The following is a 20,485-nucleotide window of genomic DNA, read 5'->3' on the forward strand; positions in this document are numbered from 1 at the left end:
ACTAGTATCTTAATATTTTTTTCATACCCCACGAATTTGATAGTTTGGTGTTTGGTTCTTAACTTAGTGTTTTCAGCGCTCCCAGGTAAATTATTTTACGTATTTCACAATTGCCTCTGGAGACTCCAGCATGATACTTAGAGATAAATAACATTCGCGATCATACATAGGATACGGGTTTAAAATGAATATTTTATAATACATTTAAAATGTAGTTATTTGATTCAAATAAACCATCCCTTCTTAAATATATTTGTATTACACTAATAGTTATCAGTTGCATAGTTTTAATGTTTGCAACTAAACAGTGCAAATGACTCTTCATGTTTTTTTTAAATGGGAATACATTTTGACACACCTCCTGTGGTGATTAGGATTATACATATACAATAAGTGAGAACTTGGGAGATAGAAAGACACATTTATTGTTAAGTCATTTCTGTGACATGGGGCATACACTTTGTCCACACAAACTAAAGAAACAACTGAAAATAATGAAGGATCATTCTTTACTACCAGATAGGCACGTTCCAATTATTTGGGTATAGCAATATTATTCACAAAGAAATCATTTGCTCGAAAGTAGATTGTTCCCGAAATCAAAAGGAGTGCCTTTCATTACAGATCTGAATATACAGTTACACAATTTGATGGAACGTTCCAGCAGAAATAACAGAGTAATGGCATTTAGCATTCACAATTGATCACCTTATCTTAAAAAGCAATCAAACTGTTCTCCCTTGGTGTTAAAATCAATCTGTTGCTTTTTAAATACATCCAGTGCTCTGAAACAATGTACCAAAGATGAATCTTAAGATAATTTACTGCATTGTCTATTATGCAGGCACTATATATATATATATATATATATATATATATATATATATATATATATATATATATAGAAGGTTAACTTCAACTTCCTTACACATGGGTTGAATTCATTATTGTATCCGTCGCGGACCTCTCACTTTGTCTCCCACCATCCTGCAATCAACAGAGCCCAGTCCAGATTTGGTTAGAGAAAGAGTTGGAGGAATGTGTGTGAAGTTGAGTCATTTATTTAACACTTCAACCACCCATTCCATGGCCCTTGTAACAGCTGGTGACAGCGATAGTGGGCTAGACATGATATGAGAAGTTATCACTGGGGCAACTGAAGCAATGTGCCCTGTCCGGATGGCAGGTAAGTGACGTTACGGGAACGGGAGAGCTGTAAAGCGATTTCCTCAGCTGCCTCCAGCTTACGCAGCTCTACCAGACCATCACCAGCTAGCATCAGGGAGTTGGCGATTAGCAAGGCAGCCTGGGAATCACCCTCTGCTGAGATGATGGCCGCCTGCTTCTGTTGCTCTGCCTAAAAAAAAGGACAAAAACATTTTTGAGAGCTGCCACAAAAACTGTAATTCAAGCTTTCACCTTTTCCCCAATAGAGAGTATACTGCATACATACACATTTCTGTAAAAAACAAGTAGAACAGGGTTTAAAAATAATTACCTTTTCTACAATGAAACGGGCCCTCTCAGCCTCCTGCTGGGCAACCTGCTTCATCTCAACAGCCTCTGTGAATTCCTTGCCAAAGGTCAAGTGTGTCTGAAAGAATACAAAACAAACAGTTGTTTCTTAAAGTTAAAATCCAAGTAAAAAGGAAAACCTGGACAGTGTTGCAGAATTTGTCAGCAGCTTCATACCAGTGAAACGTCATCCAAGATGAGGCCGAAGGTGTTGGCTCTTTCTGTGAGGTCATCACTGACCTGACGAGACACAAGCTCTCTCTGGGTAATGAGCTCACCAGCATCAAACCTAGCCTGTGGAAAAATAAAACCGTGGAGGAATCAGTTTATAAGCTAACTATCACTCATTACAAACAGTCATCTTTTTATTTGCAACTACTCTTGAATGACTCTTACCACCACAGACTTCAAGACCTCTGTGGTGATGGATGGGAGCACCCTCTCGTCATAGTCCTCGCCAATACTGGTGAAGATGCGTGGCAGCTGGTTGGTGACCGGCCGGAAGAGGATACGCAATGTGATGTTTACATTCTGCAGATCTGTGGGGGGGATTTTTAAAGTTGAATTGTTACTGCACACATTAGACTACAAGTAAAACAAATACAATTTATACAAACTAGGGATGGGAATTTGAAAGCAAATGTATATTCGAATATTCGACCCCCCAAAAAAACGGTTAACCGTTTAACCGAAATGTACATATCCTATAAAATAAAAAGAAAGTGGGAATTTGTTTTGCAAAAAAAAAATATATATATTTAATTTTGAAAAATAAATAAATACATGTTCAAATAAGTATAGAAACCAAGTTGAATTTGTCAAATGAATTGAACTGGTGATCACAGGTTGAACAGTTGACGGGTATAGGCCTACAGCTTTCATGCTTAAAACATAACTAAATGAAAGAAGGATCATACACGAACACCATAACCGGTTAGGGTAACGTAACCCTATTACAACAGAGATCAACAACCTGTAACAGGGCCTGTGCACAGAATGCAGCTATTCAATACTCATTCTTGTTTAAGAATATGAGCATGTCTACTCAGGGGAGAGGCGGGTGCGGAAACGGTTCACAATCAGGCCAGCTGTAGAGAAGACCCTCTCAGCTGGAATTTGGGCATAAGATGAGGTTTGAGTCTGCGTGAAGGGAGGGGCAGCAGCCATATCATTGGCTAGAACTAGCTTGATCTGATGGATTTGGACATAAACACGAGTGAAGTATAACCGGACGCGAGAGAGAGAGATCAGCACCTGCAGCTCTGCCCGCTGTGAGGGACCGGTGAGCGGAGCAAAACACACCTTTAGACCTAACACACTTAGCTATGGCACTGTCGTATACATTGAATTATTCCATTTGATAATATGTAATCAACTTGGGCATCCCTCCCAAAAAATAAATACAAGAAAAATATTCATAACTCATATCTGAATAGTTTCGAATATTCGATTAATCATTCCCATCCCTAATACAAACCTCCAGCGTACAGTAGGGCTGCAACAAACGACTAATTTGATAATCGATTATTCGGATTATGCCTTGCACAATTTCTCAAACGCTCTTATTTAGCCAACCACTTTTAGATTTAGCTTGAGTTTGTTTTAGGCATATGGAAACCAACAATTAAGACAAGATGAATACTTGATTCAAAAATACATATTTTATAAAACTTTCTGCTGAAAGAAATAAAAAATGTGTCCGTCAACATTTTAAACCAAGGATAGCAGATCAGATCAGATAAAAGATAACCTTTTTCACATTGTCAAGTAGGGATGGGTATCGTTAAGGTTTTAACGGTACTACTACTTTTATTGATACCGCTTATCGATCCGGTCTTTTAACGGTACTCTTATCGGTTATTTAGAAAAATAAACAAGGTAAATTAACTAAACAAAATTGTAAACAAAGTTAACAATGCTTTTTATTTAAATTAAATAATTAATATTTCACATCAAAAGAAACAACAATGTTTTAACAAATCGTATTAAATAATGTGATGACAGAACTGTGAACAGAATAGCTGAAACTTTAACAAAATAACTCAGTTACCTCTAATCATTAACCCATGTTTGTATAAATTAGTTAACTGTGTGTTGCTGCTAGCATACATAACACCTGACGTGGAAACGTTACTCGTGATGGGGCTACAGAGCTGCTAGAAAGACAGTCGAACCCGGTGCATTTCTCCGTCTGAATGTGGAGCACTTTTGCTAAATGTTTAGACAAATTGCTCGTGTTACCGCCCTTACATGCTAAACTCTTATTGCACTTTTGGCAACGAGCATTGTCCACATCGAGACGGGTACATTTTAACCACACCTTGGAGCTGCGTGTGTGTAAACTGCCCCGCCCCCTCGCAAGCAGGCGGGGGAGAGAGATCTGTCTGGATTGGAAAGATCGAAAATACAACACTAAGACTGCGATATAATGTTTATGTAGCAATAATACATATGACATGTTTTAAATGTCTCCAGTACAGATAAAAAGACCGATAACGTTGGAGCTTAACGGCACGTAAAACACACGTTATGACGTCACAAACGAATCGACGACTGAATTAGTTGGCAACTAATTTGGTCATCGATTTGAATCGATTAGTTGTTGCACCCCTAGCGTACAGTATGAGTTGCATTGATGGGTCATGTTGGCAAAGTTTGTAGATAAAACATTAACATTCATAGCATTCTTTATTAGGGAACTCTAGATGTTAGCTGTGCCAGCTTTTTTTCCAACCTAATAGCCTTTCCAAGAGGAATGTGGAATTCACAAATAACCGATACAGCTTCCTGAGGTTTAAGAGACATGTTTATGAGCAAAAATAACATTACAGTGGTTTAGTTGATGATGGATGTACCTTTGCTGCCTGTGGTGACAGGGACGTTGCGTGGACGGGAACGACAATCAAAGATGATGGGCTTCTGAACCCAAGGAATGAGGAAGTGGGTGCCTTCGCCAACAACAATATCTTGCACTCCTCTGAACCTGTCAAATATCACAGCCTGGTGCCCTGCATCAACTAAAGAAAAAAGAATAGTTAAACTCAACCAAGGAACCAAGAGGTTTGTGGTAGCATAAAGTGTTTAATTGTTTAAAAATGAATATTTGTAATGCATTCTGTCAAATTCTTGTTTTTTTATCATGTGTACTCTGTATAATTCTGTTAATATACATGTATTTGATTTTGTTGCAGTATTTTGAACTTCACTGAACACCATATGAAATTACTGCAGTTTAATGTGGGGTGCAACACACTTGCTTTTATAAGTTTAAACAGATGAGTGAGTAAGTAAGATGTGTTATTGGACTAGTAAATTACATGAATGAATCGAAAGAAGTGTTCAAATTGGGGAAACTGGCTTAGTGGTACCTAACCACTTATGTGTTAGGAGTTGTCCAATTGACCAGCACTCACCATTGAAAAGGGCAGAAGACATAACACTTCCACCGATGGCAACTGCCAGCCCCAACTTCCCAATAGTCTCGAACAGCTTGGCCATGATAGCAACTCTCCTTCTAGCAATTAACCAGGACACAAAGTTGAAACAATTAGTACACAAAGTAAACCATTTACGCATTTGAGACAGATTTGTTTAGAAAGCCATTTGAATCTCTGTTATCCAGTACTATTTCATTTGTCCTTGGCCTTATGCTGAAAGATGCCAAGGCTGTGGGTGTTAGCTAATGTAGCTCATCAGCTAGCATTAGCTTATCAGCTAGCTGTGTACTGAGTAGCTAGCAAGCTAAGCCGACTAAACCGACCACTGTAGCTTAAGCGTTTGCGAAATGTTCAAATATACCCATACAACATTTGAAAAACCTTTAAAACTAGAATAAAGCGTGTATCAGCACAGTCAGCTGGGTGACAGTGCGCATGTTAAATCTCTCTGATCCAAACTGGAAGCTCGTGTTCGCAACCCTTTTGATATAACGACATATATACAATAATCCTCCAGTTTGTTTTGTAATTACCACCTTGCATACATTTGGCTGTACAATCAAGCATTGTTAGTGACACTGAGACATTGCATGTTATAACTCACCTCAGTTTTGTTCAGATGTCTGTGACCTCCACCGACGTACGTACAACACATGAAATATCTGCTCCACTGGGCATGCGCAATGCATGTAGCAAAGTAGCCTCTGATTGGACACAACGCAAATCTCTTATTCTACTACTCTCCAAAGAGATTGACATTCATTGTAATGCGAATTACTGCCCCCTACTGTTTTTAGAGTCTGGGATGACCTTATCGTCTTTAATAAGTACCACACTTTGCTCTTTGCACACAAGTAGTTTTAATAATTTGTGTATGTAGTAAAGGTTATTACTTTACAATCGGGCTATTGGTCAATAACCCCATTTATCTATTCACTGTGTAACTGTTGTCATTGTAATTTACTGCATTGTACTTTATCTGACAGCTAGGCAAAGTCATTTCCTTTCAGAGATCTATTATTTGTGCCTTTTTTTTTGTATTCCTGCAAAATACAACACAATTAGTTAACTAATTAACTATAAAGTAAATTAGAGAATTGTTTGAACTTGTGTTGTTGATTTGTAGATATTTTCTTAAGTAGAATACAAATTCACAAGTGTACAAAGTATTCTTTTATACTAATATATGTATTACAATTACAAAGGCCTGCATTCAAACTCCCATCTAATAATGTGTCAACAGTAAAGTATGACTGATATAATATTATGCATAGGCCTACTATTATTAACACCAATGCAACAATGTGTACCATGTAATGTTTGTAATGCATTAAGGTGGAGCTAGCTTTATTTACTGTATATAGGCTCAAGTAGAGTAATTTAATCCAGAGTTTTAAACTTCAAATTCCCCTTTAAAGGGTCACAACTAAAATCTAATGGGTCTACTGCAGGTCTACTGTGAAGTAGGCTTGTAGTGCGCAGTCAAACAGCACTTGATCGCCCCCTAACGTGGACATGATGCATTACACATTACTCTGTAGTTTCACTTTTCCTGCATGGCTTGTAAAGTGTGACGGCCTTTGACAGATAGCAAGAAACCGCCGTGAAACATTTGTAAGGTCAGTAATCTCTAACAATCTTAAAGATATACGAGATCTATTGTGACAGGTAATAACAGCGTCGGATGCAAATGGAGGAAACATCGATAATGCGATAGGCAGATTTGTCGGAATATTTTCACTTCCTTGATACCCAGCTCTGCAAATGTGTCTTTCATGCTCGCTTTTACATGTATTTTTGGACTTCCTGTAATAACAAACATTCGATGTTTTGCACATATGTTACTGGATGGCTGGATAGAGAAGAGCGTTTAGATTTAGATTGCAAGTCAATATTATTAACTATCTATCTATCTATTGTGGGAAAAACAAATGCTTAAAACGAGAGATTTATTATTTTGTAATTTGTCAAGCATTGCCAACACGACAGCAGCAAATGTTGATGGGAATGAGCAAGACGGGGCGTTATCTTCATCTGTATCAATTTGCAATTTCAATTCAAAATGTTCACATTTAATTTCATATTGCAAGAGGGGATTTGAACCAAAAAAAGGGTTGCAACACGTTTTTCTTACAACATAGTAAATATATGTTACGGTAGTCAGATAATTAATTATCGTATATCATAGATTACGTCAATGTTTTAAAGAAAACGCTTTAGAGGAAATGGAGAAGACACCTTAAAAATCTCCGAAATTCCAAAAAAGTCGAGGAAGGCACCTGAAATGGACGTTTTTGAATGTTGATGTAGTGTCTCGGTAACCCCCAATAGAGGGTGCTATATTATCAGTGATCACACATCTCCTCCAGACCCGGCGCCAGAACAAATCTACAGAGAGGGCATATGATTTTCATTGGAGGGCACACAACACCGTCATGTGCCCCGGCCAGTGTCGACGCCAGAGATTTTCTTTTGGGGGTGCTGTGGGGTAGCTTGACGTTTCATAGAGGGTGCTCAAACATGTAGGGTTTCCCATTAATGTACCGGCGCTACAGTGGAATGTTCTACTGGCTGCAACACTCCCCACACGCACAGTACACCCGCGACTGTTACAATGAAGGCTCGATAATCAGCTCACGGCATATAGGTAAGCAGGGGTAAAGTGCTATTTTTTTTAAGTGGGGGGTGGACCTAACATCCTCTAGGGGGGTCCGGGGGCATGCTCCCCCGGGAAGATTTGTTTTTCAATATTGAAGTTAAAAGCATCAATCTGGTGCACTTTGAGAGCAACATTAAGAGATCTATGGATACATCTCTCAACACCCATATGAAACAGAACTGTTTTTCTATTTCTTTATGGATATTTTACAAATCACTCTTTTAAACTCTTCTTGTTTTACTGCCATATAGTATTTCATACCTGTTTTTCATTTATTCTCTTATATTACTATCTGACATCACATACATCGTAGCATTAAAGTTCACAGTTTATAATTAAAAAAAAAATTAGGGAATAAAACGTGTTTATTGGGGGAGGGCAGGTATGTCAAATGGGAGGGCCTGGCCCTCCCACGGCCGGGTCTGATCTCCTCCTTGTTTGCAGGGGTGGGGTTTGTGAATGGTTGACTTTTACAATTAACATCTTTTTTTGTGTTTGATCTTCTTCTCTTCATTCTGTTGATATTCACACTCACCATTCCTGAAGAATTATTTTATCTTCGGGCAGTCACTCTTTTTAACTGCAATGATTCTCCCAGCAGATGGCAGAGACTGTGAGGGTGAGTGGTCTACCCGCAGACATTGAGGATGAGAGGCTGAAAGACAAGCTATTCATCCACTTTCTGAGAGCCAGGAATGGAGGAGGGGAAATAAATTCTGTCACTATTGTCAAGGCAACGCCCATCTCTGCCCTCATCACCTTTGAGGACAGTGGAGGTCAGTAAGATCAGGGTGTGTGCATGTCTATGCATATGAATTACAAGGAGGGGCATTCTTCCCGCTGCTTATGTGATTCCAGTACATGTTGGTGTACAAATACTGATTATTACATTATAAAGGTTGCAATAGAACGTCAAATGCTTCATTAACTTTTACTCTAAAGACTTAAAAATGTAGTTGTACATTGCATGTATTAGTAATATACTTCACCACTTTGTCTCTTACCAGTGATTTAGACAAAGCTGAAATGTTGACATGCAAGTCAATGGAATAGCCAATGGTTAAGAGCTTAGTCAGGATGCTTCACAGATTGAGATTGATTTCTGTCTGATGACCCCTCTCACACAGTGGCACGGAGAGTTATTGAACACAGCCCGCATCTTCTGGAAGTGGATGAGAAGAAGTATAAAGTCGTTGTTATTGAGCACAGCGAAAGCCTGGACCCAGACAAGGTATACCTAAGTAGAATTTCAAAATATATGTTACCAAGTGCTGAATATAAAACCCATAAATAATTTGTTGTCGGTCTTCTTCCCTCACCATAGGTTATCTTACATTTATCAGCAATTGTTGATTACAGCCAGCTTCCTGGGGGATTATTGGCACTGTCAAGCCTTCACAAAAGCCACCCTGAAATCAAGATAAGCCATGATGCTACTGAGGAATTATGCACATTGCATGGTGCCTTTTCAAAAGTCCAGGCTGCTTTGGAACAACTGTTGGGTCATCCTGGAGGCCCAAAATCAGCAGAAAACAAAGACTCAGGTCAACCTGCCACCAGGGGCTCCAGGTCTGTTCAGATAGCACAGAAGCCTCAAACTCTGGAGTCAGAAGATCTGAGCAGGAAATCATATAAGCAGAGAGAAAAAAGAGAGAAAGTTGACCTTGGCATACCTTATGATGAGAACAACTCTAGCTCACGTAAACCGCTGACACCTGCTGGTTCTGGCCTGGAAAATAATGACCAGATAGAGGGTCCAGTTTTGCAGCTTCCTGGGCATCCTACGGCATCAGGGGAGGATTTGTCACTCATTTTGGATGCAGACATGTTCGAGTATCTGAAAAAACACTGCCGAAAGGAATACCAACATATCCTTAGTCAGTATAGTGTTGATGTAGTGGATATGACAAATCATGGGTTGACAACTCTGTTTTTGAAAGTTGCATCTGGAGTGGAGGAGGGTGGGGAGGATCAGAAATGCCTAAAATTGGCAAGACAGGCAATAAGTAGTCTTTACCAGGAGAATGAGAAGAAGATCCGGCGAGGCCAGCTCTCCAAGAATATCCTGTCTCTCAGGGGCGGACTGCAAAAGGCCATGGAGGACTTAAGTGTCAGATTTCCTAAGCTTCTTCTGAACGAAGATGACCAAAATATTTACATTATTGGGAGTAGTAGTGATGTTTCTGAGGCCAAGCAGTTTCTTCTCCTTGACCCCGTCGAAGTGATAGGTAAAAAAGAGAATGTAGCCAGTCTTCTTAAATATCCTTCATATTCAGGTTCATCAACTCATGCAGATGAGTTTAAAGTTCCCCTGACGGTGTCCTCTTCTCTGGATGACAGGATAGAGGAGGATGGGTGGAAAGCTGAAGGAGCCAGAAAGTATAAACTAGCCGCTCGCTTTAAGGACTCAGGGCTTGCTGCATTAGGCCGTCGACCCACTGACTTCACCTTACGAGGGCTCTCATCTCCTAGTAGACAACCACGCCTGGGGCCAATTTTAGGGCAAAATGTGCTGTCAGAAACAGCAGGGGTTTCTGGTGAGAGTGTCCCCAGAGCATTAGCCCAAAACACTGGAGGCGACATCTTGTTTAGGAGTGGAGATGCTTTGCCTTCAATTTCTTCCATGCAGAATAAAACCTCCTTAAACTCGCATTCAGTTGATACTCGACCAAAGTCTTTAGCATCCCCCCTTAGCACCACCAGTTTGTCAGGAGGCCCTCTGCTTCCACCTGCTGGGTCTGGTTCCACCTTGAAGAGAGCCAGTAGTTTCTCAGGATCGCCGCAGCAGAAGGCGCAAGTTATGAGTCAGAAGAGTCAAGACGACTCTGGCAAGCCTACAGTAAGAGCAAGGGGCAGGTCCTCAAGCTTCAGTAACCAAACAGGGAGGGACAAGCTGGAAGTCTACAATGCAGATATTACAGTTTCCAATCTGATGTGGAAGTATATAAAAGAGGCTTTCAGGACCAGAGTGGAAGACCTGACTTCTGATGTCCTGATGAAAGAGATCGGCTCAGGGGGCATTAGTGATCTGACTGTCACCTTAAGAGGGGCAAACTCATCCAAAGTGAGTTCATGTCTGCTAGGTTTACAGAAGCTGGTTGATTCAGTTAGTGTAGACTTTTATGTGCAGCAGCTGCGTTTGTCAGAGTTGGGTATCACTGACACAGCAGATGAAACCTTGGAGGCTTGTTGTGCTGAGGTGCGGAGCCGCTTCAAAAAGGTTGTGTTGCAGATTATAAACGAGAGCTTATTTCTTCTCGGCCCAGAAACGTTGTGTTCTCAGGTAGCTGCGTCTTTGCTTGAGGTATTTACTGGAGATTCGGCCCAGATACCTGAACAACACGACTTCCCTGGCCCCTCTACCTCTGACTGTAATCCATCCACTTTTTTACAAATGAACGAGGACCAAAATACGAGCCTGCACTGTTACAGTTATCCTCCGGTGATGCTAAACAACCCAACAGGCAAAGCAAATGGAACTGACAGTCAGGAAAGAACAGCAAACCACAGAAGGGTCATTTTTGAGACAGATATTGTGAATGGAGCTATTAGTCAGCCGTCAGTGAGGAAAGACCCTGTTATAAAAGAGAAAGTGAAAATTGTAAACACATTGGAGATAGATGGACAGAAGACTGAGACATTTGTCAACCACTATAAAGCAGGAAATGATAGACCTGTGAGTCATGTGAATGATGTTGAGTCAACAACAACCCCTGCTGATGAAGACCTCTATAAGCAGGAGAGAACTGTACATTCTAAACAGGAGGACAGTGTGCAGCAAAGACAAACCAAGATCCCAGACACAGAGGAATCCAGATCAAATCCAGAAGGGTGCGTCTGTGTGTGTGGTGAGAGTGAGATGCTGATGAAAACTAAGTGTGGTGCTGCCTTCTGCTCCAAGTGCCTGGACGTTGTACATGCCCACTGCAGAGTTTGTCATAAGCAGACATCGCAGGGCATCCAGGGGGAAATGACCTTATGTAGAAAAAATATCAGCGTGCCAGGTCACACAAAAGACTCTGCGATCAAGATCACTTACGTCATTCCTGATGGTATCCAAGGGGTGAGTGGCTTATTTTAAACTCACTGATAATTGTCGTATCTGATAGAGGACTTCCTGGAGTTGAAAGAAACAGCTAATTACACTGAACAAAAATATAAACGCAACACTTTTGTTTTTGCTCCCATTTTTCATGAGATGAACTCAAAGATCTAAAACATTTTCTATAAACACAAAATAACCATTTCTCTCAAATATTGTTCACAAATCTGAAAAAATCTGTGATAGTGAGCACTTCTCCTTTGCCGAGATAATCCATCCCACCTCACAGGTGTGGCATATCAAGATGCTGATTAGACAGCATGATTATTGCACAGGTGTGCCTTAGGCTGGCCACAATAAAAGGCCACTCTGAAACGTGCAGTTTTGCTTTATTGGGGGGGTCCGAAAACCAGTCAGTATCTCGTGTGAGGGGTAGGGTTAGGGTTAGGGTAATGTTGTGAATCGAGTGGCCTGTGTTCGTCGTCCATAACATACGCCTGCCCATACCATAACCCCACCACCACCATGGGCCACTCGATTCACAACATTACCCTAACCCTAATCCTACCCCTCACACCAGATACTGACTGGTTTTCGGACCCCCCCAATAAAGCAAAACTGTACGTTTCAGAGTGGCCTTTTATTGTGGCCAGCCTAAGGCACACCTGTGCAATAATCATGCTGTCTAATCAGCATCTTGATATGCCACACCTGTGAGGTGGGATGGATTATCTCGGCAAAGGAGAAGTGCTCACTATCACAGATTTTTTCAGATTTGTGAACAATATGAGAGAAATGGTTATTTTGTGTATATAGAAAATGTTTTAGATCTTTGAGTTCATCACATGAAAAATGGGAGCAAAAACAAAAGTGTTGCGTTTATATTTTTGTTCAGTGTATATTGTTATTGTACCTCAGTTTCAGTTAACCATATATATATATATGCTTTTAGATGTTAAGATATAGTATTTTACTATAGACACTCAACAATTAAGCCAAGATAGGCCTATAATTGCTTTTTGACATACACTGAAAAATAGACTGATATTGTGCATAAGAAGTTACCGTTCTGTACAAGTTTCTTGTTAATGGTGTGTGCTATGTATCACAGAGCTTTAATAACAATACTTAATATCTATAGAATTTGTTTACGATCATGGTCTTTGCTTTCCGCCTCACCAGGAGGATCACCCTTCTCCAGGAGAACCATTTCAAGGAGGTACCTTTGAAGCCTACCTTCCCGACAGCGAGACCACGAGGAAGCTGGTGGCCAGGCTGAAGAAAGCTTTTAAGCAAGGACTCACCTTCACAGTGACAGGCAAAGACACAGAGGCCAGGGTCGCTTGGGACGGCATCCCACACAAGACCACCGTACATGGAGGCAAATCAGCGTGAGTGTGGATGTCAAACAGAGAACAGAGCTGTAGAGTTTAGGCCACATTAGTCCATGTACCTGAGCTGACATTTTTTATTTTTGTCTCTTTCAGGAACGGTTACCCGGATTCCACATATTTGACTCGTTTGTCTGAGGTCTTGGCCTCAAATGGGATTGAGGAGCAACCAGCCAAGTCTTAGGAACAAGTGCTATCTTCATACATAATTGTATCATTCAAAAAAGGTTTGATCACAGCCATTTGCACTATTTTTGTGTGTGGAGTAGTTCACATTTTTTGAACAAGTTCCTGATGTTTGATTATGTACATAATGTAGAGATTGAAATATTTTAAAGCTTGTATAGCTCTCGCTGCAGATGTTTTTGAACCCTTTTATACAATTGCTTTTAATATAGATGATTCAAGTTATAATTTCTCAAACTGACTGTGATGACAAATGGGACCAACCACCATTATAAAAATTACATACAGCATTCCTGAAAAAATAATCTCCATATCTCAATTTTATTTTATAAAACAAATTGCATACTGTTCTGTGTACTGTGCTAGTACTTTAGTGTAGATATACATTTTGTACTGCCATTTTAAGGATAATTTAATTAAGAAAAACTAGATATTCATGGTAAATTGGAGTAAAGAGTTAAATGAATTACTTAAAAACCTGTATGTGTCTCTTCAACTTGTTAACAATGTTAAACAGAAATAAAAAAGCACATCTGAAGTTTTTGTTATGCTTTTTTTATTAGTCCTGGAAAACATGTAAGGCATATGGTAACATTACACACTGAAGCGTTACAAGCTCTAGAGGCAGGCCATGTGGACAACATGGCACCACGCAGTAAACCCAGAGTCAAGCACAGAAGCAGCATCAATTCAAAGGGTTTAAAAAACAAAGTTGAGTGTTTGCAACAAGGACAAACAACATATGGAAGGACAGTGTAGAGGAGAACTAACATAGAAATCAACCTGTTGGAAATGACCATTGGTGACTGAACGACTGGAAGGGCCTTCTGCCTCACACCATGCCACTACATGACTACTTAACTATCATGGAAAGAGACGGTGAGCTGTACATAAAAACATGCCTTATTTTCTGGTTAACATGCATCCTAGTACTGTACATGAAAAGTCCAGCGCGGTTGTACTTCCGTAGCAACTGCAATGGAGCTGTGATGTAAAAAATACTGCTAAAGAAACAATAGCCGCAGGTTGATGTGGTTGTTTGGGTTTTCAGTGTGGATGAGTGAACAAAGTGAGAGAGCCTCGCACTTTGACTCTAAATACTAAAACTTAAAGAACATGGATGGCCTGACAGTTTGTGCAGTGATATAGAACAATGTCTGTTAGTAAATGCTAAATGTAGTGGTTTTCTACATGAATAAATCTGCTGTTTGGAATGACCTGAGAAACCATATAAAACATAATGAAGTTCACCTCAAATCTAAACAGTGGGTGCCTGTGAGGGGCTTATCAGAAATACTACACTTATTGTCTCAGTGCATTAAATAGTAATACCAAATCTAAAACAGCAAATGTGTAGAAACTTACCACGTTGTTTATTTTGACTTTAAAACACAGTTTTTCTCCTGTGCACCTCTGAGTTGCTAAGCGCTCTTGCATAAGTGTCTGGAATGACTGGGAAACCATTTCAAGATGACGTTACACTGCAGCTTCCCCATGGTGGAAGTGCACTCAGGCAACAGGCCAGCCCCAAACTGATTGAGTTCATCTCAAAGGCATTTTTAGCTCAGATATTACAATAGTTTTTCCACATGCGATTGAATGCATGCAGTTTCAAATTCCAGATGTCAAACTGATGTTTTATCTGCTATGATTGTGTAGGGAGAGAGAAGGGGGCGATATAGAGAGGAATTTTGGACTGCGCCTGTTGCACCGGCCAAGAGGCTCTGCAGATGCGGCGCAGGAAAAGAGGAACGTCCCTTATAGTCTTTGAGCGAACTGGGATCAGCTGTGAAGCGGAAATGTTGTGTCTGGTGCAGGCCAGAGCTGAGCTATGATCAGCCAATAAGCCGGGTTTGTGTGCAGCTGTGTTACAGTAATGGCATCCCTGCACAGCTGTGTGAAAACATCTGCTCCCTCACTTGCTATACAAGCCATTTGGAAAGAAACTGAAAGAAATTGAAATCCATAGAGAGATCTATCATGGGGCTTTGGGCTTGGAGGAGTTTTGTGTTCATCTATGTCTTTTGGTGGAGTTTTGAACCCTAAATGCACCGCGCCCAGTCCCTTTTCACTGTGATACTAATGGTTGTAAACGCTTCAACCTGTTGTGGTTGAAATTATGTGAGAGCACAGTCAAAATGTTAAAAATACATAGGTAGGTGCCTCGGATTGAAGTAAACTGTGCAAGGAGAGAGGCGCAGTGCAGGCCTATACTGGAGCAACACACTGTGACTGATCAAAAACTACAAATTGTGTTAAACCTTTTGTAAACTGCAGCAGAATACTGTCAGCACCCATGGCATTGGGATAGAAATCTGACAGGCTGTGACGACTCTTTTGTATTTTCACTTTTCTTCAAGGCTGCATCCAAAAACTGAATTTCCTTAATATTTTTTTTATGCACTGTATATATGCAAGGCATTGACAGAGGAATATACATATAATTTGGCACATATGGTTCAGACCAACAGAACGTTTTCATCACATTTAAAAGGAGTGCAGGTTGGCAGGTCCCCACATTAGAGAATGATCTTTGAACTTTAAACCCTTGGATAACAAAATAGACAAACAAACGGAAATATAAAGGTAAAATAAAACAAGTAAAACATTTTTTTTTTTTTACTGAAGCGTTTGTTTCTCACATGGCACTCAGAACAGAAGCACCGTCCACAGGTTCACAAAGGGAGCCCAGCAGATTAGAACAGAACACTAACCAGAGGCTGACAGGACACAGTCACTCCCCACACCAGCGTGGCTGTCGCACTCCGGCCCGGTGCACCCAACCCTGCTCCATATCTTACCTCCCACAGTCAAGGATGGATGAATGCTTTGATTTTAGCTGCCACCCAGGAGAAGTTGGCCCAGGCAGGGACTGGTGGGCTGAACAATTAGAGGACCTGCTTGTCTGTTTCTATGTTTGTGTGTGCCACCTGTGCTTTCACTGAGCCTCAGCAGATGCACTGGGAGTGGATGATACAGGCTGTAAACCTGGAGCAGAATGAAAGCCTGCGTGGGACTGGAGTGCGACTTCCATGCTTGTAAGTGCATTAAGATCAGCGAGCAGAGTGCAAAAAATACTAATACCAACTGTCCTCATAACACAGGCCTCTTATCAGACAGGAGGGGGAGATAGAGTGAGAGGGGAGTGTTTGAGCTACATTATACTGTAGCAGAGCAGTGTGAGGGTGAAATGGGGCAAGGGTAAGGTGGGTGCTTTTAAAACCTGACAAACGACCTGAGGACACACACACACACACACATCTTCACACACAATGGCACACCACACACAGCACACGAGGGAGGCCACTCATGCTAACACAACAACTTTTTTTCTTTTCTTTTTTAAACATTTTGTTTTGTGTTTTTTTACAAAGTCACTAGTCACCATCTGAGTCTCATACACTGAGGCCGGGCTCACAGACAGGCAGGTAGATACATTTCTAAGGTTTGAAGTTGATATCGTTCTACGTGAAATATCTAGAATCCACCCAGTGGGATTTATGGAGAGATTCAAAGGATTTACATTAATGACACTACACCAGGGAGACCAAATGCATACTAGCCATTAGGGGGAGTGGTGCACTGTTTTTGCAAGCACACCGCTAATTGCACAATCCTATTATTTCAATTTCACTGTTTTGAACAAACTGTTTTGGTGTGCCAAGTTTATAATCTTCAAACACTGCTCCAGCTATTAATTGTATCATCAGAAATGCCCAATACGTTTATCTTTGTTGGAATACTGGTCGAATATAGAGTTAGGGAGGCAGAAAAGAGAGACACAGGGAGAGGGAGTCAGATAGAAACAGACCACAGTGCCTTCTCTTACGAGTCTGACGCCTGTTGCTATGCCGACCATAGAGAGGGAAATGGAAAGAGGAGGGAGCTAGAGAGTAGAGACAAGCAGGGGAGGCGAAGTATGGACGCCAGCTTGAATTGAATTCTCCTCTCTCAGGTCAGGGTGATCGACAAGCGAGCGGTCGCTGTGAAAGGAGCAGAATGCCATGGAATGCCTCGAGGAGGATCAGGGAGGAAGAGAGCCCGATCCCGAGGAAAAAAGGACTGATATTCACCTTCTTAACTTGCTCATTTTGAAAGCTTCACTGTCTCAGCATGACAGTGCCTCTTTTCATCCCATTCAGTGTGTATGCCTGTGTGTATTTGTGGCTTGTTTGAGCAGAAACAAATTCTCTCTTAATTGGCACTGCGCACTTCTTGCCAACAGTTGGTTAGCTAGAAAAATCTGTAACTAAGGAGAAGGAAGCTGAGCAATGATTTTCTGCCTCCCTATTCAACACTGCACACAGAGGCTCATTATGAGGGGAATTCATATTCAGGCAAGTACAAAACTGCACACACTATATTCAACTTCACTGAAATGTGGTGGGAACGCATGCGTTACTGAGCTTTCTCCCTCTCCACAGATAAAGATATATCAAAGCTAAAGCGATATACATAGGAAAATACTTGTAGTCATCCTGGGGAAATTCAAGAATGATAACCAATTAAAGGCCTTGCAACAATAACACTATTGTTCAAGCAATCAAAAATCATGATCAAAACCATGATGCAAATATCTGCAGGGGAGCCGGGATGCATCAGCCAATCACAGGCATCGCTGACTCATCCTCCGTGACATAACTAAGCGCTGGACACTAAGGGAGCGACGTGTGGGTGGGTGTGGTTCTCCCATTCTCTGCCTGTCTGCGGGTCCGGCCCGTGGATGGGTCGGGGGTGGGGGTGAGCGTTGGGCTGTGCTGTGGGAGGTGGGGGAGGACTCAGCACAGAGAGGGGGAAGAGACGAGGTGGCAGGTGGAAGTCAGAGCAGAACAATTCAGCACAGTGGGAGTTGAGGTGCGGAGGGGATTGGGGGGTCGAGGGCGGGGCCGAAGTGCGAGCATTGATTACAGTCGTCAAGGAAACAGTAATACGCCCCAGGCCTGGAACATACCCACAATCCTCCACAGCTCTCTTGTCTTTGTCTTTCCCAACAGGAGACATCTTTTGAGTGTTACTTTTGACATCTCAATTTTACAAGGTAACACGCTTACAAGGTGTTACAAGTGATTGGACTTTTAATTCGATTTTCTATAGATAAAGGCAAGAAAACGGGAAGGGAGGGGGGGCGGGGGGAGCCAGGCCTGAGTAATAACTGCCATTGTAGTGAGGTGGGGGCAGGGGTTGGAAGAGATATACGATTGATAGTGGTGTGATCATTTTGTAATAATCTACCATTCTAACGCCTTCTAATCTTCGCTTACACTACGCCCTTACCCTCCCACCCCATCCATCTCCCTCCTCCCCCCAACCCCACCCCCTGCTCCCAGGACACAAACTCCCAGCTGGTCTGCTTGACTCTCCATCCCTCCCTCTCACTTCTCCTCCTTGCTGGGCTCTTCCTTCTTCTCCTCTTCCTTCTTCTCCTCCTTCTTGGGCTCCTCTTTCTTCTTGTCGTCCTTCTTCTCCTCCTTCTTGCCATCGTCCTTCTTCTTGTCGTCCTTCTTCTTGTCGTCCTTCTTCTTGTCGTCCTTCTTGTCCTCCTTCTTGGGCTCCTCCTTTTTCTCCTCCTCAGGCATGGGCTCTGTGGTGAGGATCACTTTGCCGATGTTGTTCCTCTCCTGCATCTTTCTCATGGCATCGCCCACCTGGAGGAGGGATAGAAGGGGGAAAGAACGTTATATAAAGTGAGATCACCGAGTGAAGGGTGGAAGGAGGGCAAGGAAGATGTTAAATACCCCCATCATTGAGGAAAATCTATTGAGAGCACACAGTATTAGCAAGTTTCTCTTCCACTATTGCATATGCACAGCAATAAGAGCCTCCTCGCACTCTGCGCCTCTAATCTTCTGTTTTGAATCCACAGAAACACATTTTCCAGACTCAAATATAACTTTAATATGCAGTATATGAGGAACTTCATTTGTCTAAAGGCGACTTTAATAATATTTCAGCGGAAATGAACGTGTTGCAGCAGGAAGAAACAAAGACAAAAAGGAAAAAAGAATAGTAAGAAAAGAAAATGAGGGGAAGAACAAACTGCAAATAGATATTATTTAATATAAGAGTGTATGATATGAATGTATATGAGAATAAATGGGCAGGAATAAAAAAAAAAGGAATTACCTCTGATCTCCCAATCTTATCGGGTTAACGCATTTATGTTAATTAGAAATGTATATCATCCGTGGATTTTAAGTAGAGGAAAGAAAGGTGGAGTATTCTTTGGTTGTCATTTTTAGTAGGTGCAGGAGAATAAAGATGATATATATATATATATATATAAAATTGGGTTGGGACCCACTGCAAATGAATCAATCAAAAATGTTTGCTAACAGATGGTGTTAAAGTAGGAGTTTTGCACTGGAAATATTTTTGAATTAAACAAACAAGTCTTGAATCAGATCATTAAGAGTTTAGGTGCCAATGTTCACTGTTCCAATCAGACTATTCAGATAAAGAGCACATGGGATAATAAATGTCACCTAGGTGCCATTAATAAGAGGACGCCTTGGAGAGTGTGAAAGGTAATTATTGTAATCGTTTATTTAAGATCTGCTCACTTTTGGCCCAGCCCCTGCCTTCCTCTCTGCTCCTGTTGGTTTGGAAGTGCGTGCATACTGTACATGCGGGGTATGTGCTTGTTCATTACGAGTTACAAGTATGGTCATTTATGAGGTACTTCATCTGCCTATGGAAGATTTGTATACATAGTCAAACATTTCTTAAGTTAACTTGTACAAAAATGTAGAATGTTGAATAATAACATGTTTCAGCTATGAGATAAAAGCTTATAATTATAGAATAAACCATTTCACATCTAGGGAGAGACACTGGGTTGACAGCTGATCCACTGAAACCTTATCCAATGATGGATCGACCACCTTGGCCCAACTGATAAATTGTCCTCAAAACACTGAGGAGACCAACCCCACCCTGCTGTTGACCACGAGCTCACTGTCGTTACCGTCTCCATCGCCTCGCCCTGCCTCCCTCCCTTCGATCCCCCTCTCCGTGCGAGGCAGGCAGACCACCTAACGACCAATGCCACGGCAACAGGGCCATCTCCTAGCAACGTAAAGCCTCAGCTCAACCGTGGCCCTGACGATTCAGACACATGGGAAATAGGGGGGGGGTGGGGGGGGGGGGGGGGGGGGGGGGGGAGTGTGGGAGTTGGAAGTGGAAGGGAGGAGGGGAGCAACTGGTGTCCTTTGGATGAGAAACACGCCTTCATCGTTACTGAAGGGGTGGGAGGGGC

The 20,485-nt window shown here is 41.5% G+C and overlaps 3 protein-coding genes across 5 annotated transcripts in view; 1 reads left to right on the forward strand and 2 right to left on the reverse strand.

The window, feature by feature from the left end:
- Window positions 1–404: 404 nt before the first annotated feature.
- On the reverse strand, window positions 405–5,671 carry phb (prohibitin). Of its 2 annotated transcripts, XR_004569310.1 has the most exons (8): window positions 5,557–5,671; window positions 4,929–5,029; window positions 4,371–4,532; window positions 1,912–2,054; window positions 1,693–1,809; window positions 1,499–1,594; window positions 904–1,357; window positions 405–867 (listed from the first exon to the last, which is right to left on the reverse strand). XR_004569310.1 is itself a non-coding variant. In XM_034219422.1 (7 exons), exons 2-7 carry the CDS (start codon window positions 5,011–5,013, stop codon window positions 1,145–1,147), a joined length of 816 nt encoding a protein of 271 aa, XP_034075313.1. In that variant the 5' UTR covers window positions 5,014–5,029; window positions 5,557–5,671; the 3' UTR covers window positions 405–1,144. The 2 variants fall into 2 exon arrangements, 1 of the variants encoding a protein (XP_034075313.1); XM_034219422.1 differs by having other exon boundaries at window positions 405–1,357.
- A 797-nt stretch (window positions 5,672–6,468) lies between these two features.
- si:busm1-163l24.3 lies at window positions 6,469–13,768 on the forward strand. Of its 2 annotated transcripts, none has more exons than XM_034219419.1 (6): window positions 6,469–6,571; window positions 8,213–8,387; window positions 8,739–8,842; window positions 8,936–11,674; window positions 12,836–13,044; window positions 13,141–13,768. In XM_034219419.1, the coding sequence occupies exons 2-6, from the start codon at window positions 8,213–8,215 to the stop codon at window positions 13,226–13,228; spliced, it is 3,315 nt and encodes a 1,104-aa protein (XP_034075310.1). In that variant the 5' UTR covers window positions 6,469–6,571; the 3' UTR covers window positions 13,229–13,768. The 2 variants fall into 2 exon arrangements, with proteins under 2 accessions (XP_034075310.1, XP_034075311.1); XM_034219420.1 differs by having other exon boundaries at window positions 6,513–6,571; window positions 8,210–8,387.
- A 1-nt stretch (window position 13,769) lies between these two features.
- Window positions 13,770–20,485, reverse strand: part of vat1 (vesicle amine transport 1) — a 30,425-nt gene continuing 23,709 nt past the window's right edge. The window contains exon 6 of the mRNA XM_034219421.1: window positions 13,770–18,875. Within this exon, the coding sequence (XP_034075312.1) occupies window positions 18,603–18,875 (273 nt within the window). The 3' untranslated portion in view covers window positions 13,770–18,602. The remainder of the gene's footprint in view (window positions 18,876–20,485) is intronic.

The sequence above is a fragment of the Gymnodraco acuticeps genome, unplaced genomic scaffold, assembly GCF_902827175.1.
Source record: "Gymnodraco acuticeps unplaced genomic scaffold, fGymAcu1.1, whole genome shotgun sequence".
Taxonomy (NCBI): Eukaryota; Metazoa; Chordata; class Actinopteri; order Perciformes; family Bathydraconidae; genus Gymnodraco; species Gymnodraco acuticeps.